The following is a 3,695-nucleotide window of genomic DNA, read 5'->3' as shown; positions in this document are numbered from 1 at the left end:
ATCTCCTGGGCTCAAGCAATCTTCCTGCCTCAGCCTCCCAAAGTGCTGGGATTACAGGCATGAGCCACCACACCTGGCCTGTCTTCAACTTTTCTAACTGGTTCTTTCCTCTTAGCATAAAGCAACCCTCAAATACCTCAGATCTTAACACAAACAAAAAATTTCCCTCTATCTCATCACCTTCTCGTTTTCCTTCTCGTACCAGGAGAGTCTTTAGAAAGTATGTATTGATAGGCCTGATGCAGTGGCTCACACTTGTAATCCCAGCACTTTGGGAGGCCAAGGTGGATTGATCACTTGAGGTCAGGAGTTCAAGACCAGCCTGGCCAACATGGTGAAACCCTGTTTCTACTTAAAATGCAAAAATTAGCTAGGCATAGTGGCGCGCACCTGTAATCCCAGCTACTTAGGAGGCTGAGGCAGGAGACTAGCTTGAACCCGGGAGGGGAGGCAGAGGTTGCAGTGAGCCGAGATCGCACCACTGCACTCCAGTCTGGGTGACAGAGTGACACTCCGTCTCAAAAAAAACAGCTTGTACACTCAAGTCACTGCAGCCTGACTTTCTATCCTCTTCTCTCCATGGAACAGGTTCTGCCAAAGTCAATAATGGTGTCCTTTTAGTCCCTATTTCACTGGGCCTGTCAGTAGCATTTGATACAATGATTTCCCCTGGGTTTCATGCCTCCACTCTGCTGATGTTCATCCAACTATTTTAGTCTTCGCTTCTTCCCTCCTTTACAAGTTCTCCTGACCTACCCTGTACCTTAAATAAATAGTTTTATAGTTTTGCATTGACCTTTTTTCCCCACTCTCACACTCTCTGGGTGATCATATCCATTCCTATGGCTTAAACTACCAAAGCACTAATGATTTCATGGTTGCTTTTTCTCCATGACTCCTAATTTTTACAGTTTCCACCAGTCAGTTATTAAGTGATATATTCATTCCACCAGTAACATAGAGTAGGCTAAGCTCTTAAGACTTCTTTATCCTATCTCTAGTGATCTTAATTTTTACCTGGTAACATTAGCCGACTGCATTCTGAGGCTTCAGTCACGGGAAGGAGGGACAAACAAGTAATATCTTTAGCTTCTGATTCTACAAGCCCCTGTCCCAATGGGATGGATGTATTCTGAACAAACTGTACCAGGAGCTAGGGGGAAAAAAGACAACACTGAGAAATACAAGTTGTTAGAAATGTATCTAAACCTCCGAATTTACCAAAAGATAATATTAAGACTATTTACTAGTCTCATCCATATTCAAAGAAAAACTGAACACCATAATATCTAAAGTTATTTTATCAAGTTCTCTGTTATAGAACAGTTGATTTATATAAAGTCATGTGCTGCATAACGACATTTCAGTTAACAGACCACATACAGGATTATGGTTCCGTAAGATTGTAATACCCTATTTTTACTGTACTTTTTCCACATTTAGGTATGTTTAGATACACAATGTTTACCACTATGCTTCAACTGCCTACAGTATTCAGTACAGTAACATGCTGTATAGGTTTGCAGCTTAGGGGCAATAGGGTATACCATACAGTCTAGGAATGTAGCAGGCTAAACCATCCAGGTCTGTGAAAGTATATTCTACCATGTTCGCATAATAATGAAGTCAACTAATGTCATATTTCTCAGAATGTATCTCTATCGCTAAGTGACACTTCACTGTAATTAAGTTAACCTCTGCCACCTTCTGTCAAACAGAGAAATGATAAAAATACTTACATTTTAAAATAATGGCTTAAAATCAACTGCATCATATTGATTACATTTTACAAAGCAATTTTCTGTGTACTGGCTCATTTATCACATTAACCCAGTAAGATTTAAGATGTATTTTTTTTTTTTTGGAGACAGAGTCTCGCTCTGTCACCCAGGCTGGAGTGCAGTGGCACAATCTTGGCTAACTGCAAGCTCTGCCTCATGGGATCACGCCATTCTCCTGCCTCAGCCTCTCAAGTAGCTGGGACTACAGGTGCCCGCCACCAGGCCCCGCTAATTTTTTTTTGTATTTTTAGTAGACACGGGGTTTCACTGTGTTAGCCAGGATGGTCTCGATCTCCTGACCTCGTGATCCACCTGCCTCGGCCTCCCAAAGTGATGGGATTACAGGCGTGAGCCACCGCACCCGGCCTTAAGGTGTATTTTACAGCTGAGGAATCAAATTGAAACATTAAGTGACTTGTCTAAGGTCACATGACTAGTTACGAGCAATGCCAATCCTTAAATTTAAGTAATCTGGTTCCAAATTCAGTGTCCATTCTGCAACACAGATGTGCTAAATTTAAAGTAAGAAAAGTGAACAACAAAAAATGTTTAAATCCCCTAATCACATTTAGAAAGAAAATACTTACATATACAAAATAAACAAAAGAAGAATTTGTAGTAGTAAATATTTATATATGTATACACCTATATACATCGCATGTATCTCATATTTATGTAAGTACATGTTTATACATAAACATATTTTTATTTACAAGATTTTATTACATAATTATCTAAATGTATAATGATTTTACGTATACTGAAAAACATATACAGCTTATAAAACGTAAAATATTTATTATCTGGCTCATTGAATAAAAAGTTTGCTGACCCCTAAACTAAAGATAAACTTTGAAATATAGCCCGCCAAAAGAAAAGGAAACAAGCTGACTGGGCTCACCTCTGGTTTGGATTCTAACTCATCTGATAACATTGATTCAGCTTCCAAAACCTGTAGCTATTCAGGGGACAAGTTCAAATTTAATTCAGAGCCAATGATACCTTCCTGTTATGTTCATATTCCTCTAGGAAATACTATGCTCTTCCTGTAAGATGTTGTACTAGGTGGGTAATCAATTTAACCTAGAATAGGGTAAAAAAGAGAGAAGGGGCATTAAGAGCAGTGGGAAAACACAGGTACATAAAGACACTTCTTCACATATCCAAAAAAAATCACAAGCAAGCAAATAAAGAATTCAAACCAAAACACTTGTTTTAAAATACAACAAGCTCAACAGGCATCAAAACTCATAAAAATACTATGCTTTGATGCAGTATTTCAACCTTTAATAATCTAAGAAACTATCTTAAATATGGATAGAGCTATGTCCAAAGATGTCCATCTTAAATAATAAACAACTGGAAGCAATGTATATACATGCACCACACACACACCCCAATTAGGGAATGATTGATTAAATATGGCACTCTCACTTCAAAATATGCTATCAAGGGTTTGGCATGGTGGCTTGCACCTGTAATTCCAGCATTTTGATAGGCTGAAGTGGGTGGATCACTTGAGGTCAATAGTTCGAGACCAGCCTGGCCAACACAGTGAAACCCTCTCGATTAAAAATACAAAAATTAGCCAACCATGGTCGCAGGCACCCGTAATCCCAGCTACTCGGGAGACTGACGCAGGAGAATCCCTTGAACCCAGAAGGTGGAGTTTGCAGTGAGCCAAGGTCAGACCACTGCACTCCAGCCTGGGCGACAGAGTGGGACTCCATCTCAAAAAACAAACCAACAAACAAATGCTACGAAGACTATGCAGCAACAGATGACTGACATGTTAAATTATAAAAACAAAATACAAAATTATATACTTGCTATTATTAAAACTAGTTATAATAAGCATCAGAAAAAGTAAAAGGAGATTCATACAGCTATGACAGTAGCCATACTGTGTGGTAG

The 3,695-nt window shown here is 39.1% G+C and overlaps 1 protein-coding gene across 4 annotated transcripts in view; it reads right to left on the bottom strand.

Annotated features, from left to right (window-relative positions):
- ZNF410 (zinc finger protein 410) overlaps nt 1-3,695 on the bottom strand; it is a 52,913-nt gene that overhangs the window by 43,955 nt on the left and 5,263 nt on the right. For all 4 annotated transcript variants that reach the window (XM_011981511.1, XM_011981510.1, XM_011981512.1 and 1 more), the window contains exons 2-3: nt 2,683-2,864; nt 1,018-1,153 (exon numbers count right to left, since the gene is read on the bottom strand). In XM_011981511.1, coding sequence (XP_011836901.1) covers nt 1,018-1,153; nt 2,683-2,715 — 169 coding nt within the window. In that variant the 5' untranslated portion in view covers nt 2,716-2,864. The remainder of the gene's footprint in view (nt 1-1,017; nt 1,154-2,682; nt 2,865-3,695) is intronic.

This window comes from Mandrillus leucophaeus, unplaced genomic scaffold, assembly GCF_000951045.1.
Source record: "Mandrillus leucophaeus isolate KB7577 unplaced genomic scaffold, Mleu.le_1.0 Scaffold228, whole genome shotgun sequence".
NCBI classification, from domain to species: domain Eukaryota; kingdom Metazoa; phylum Chordata; class Mammalia; order Primates; family Cercopithecidae; genus Mandrillus; species Mandrillus leucophaeus.
This window is presented reverse-complemented; position numbering and strand designations above follow the sequence as displayed.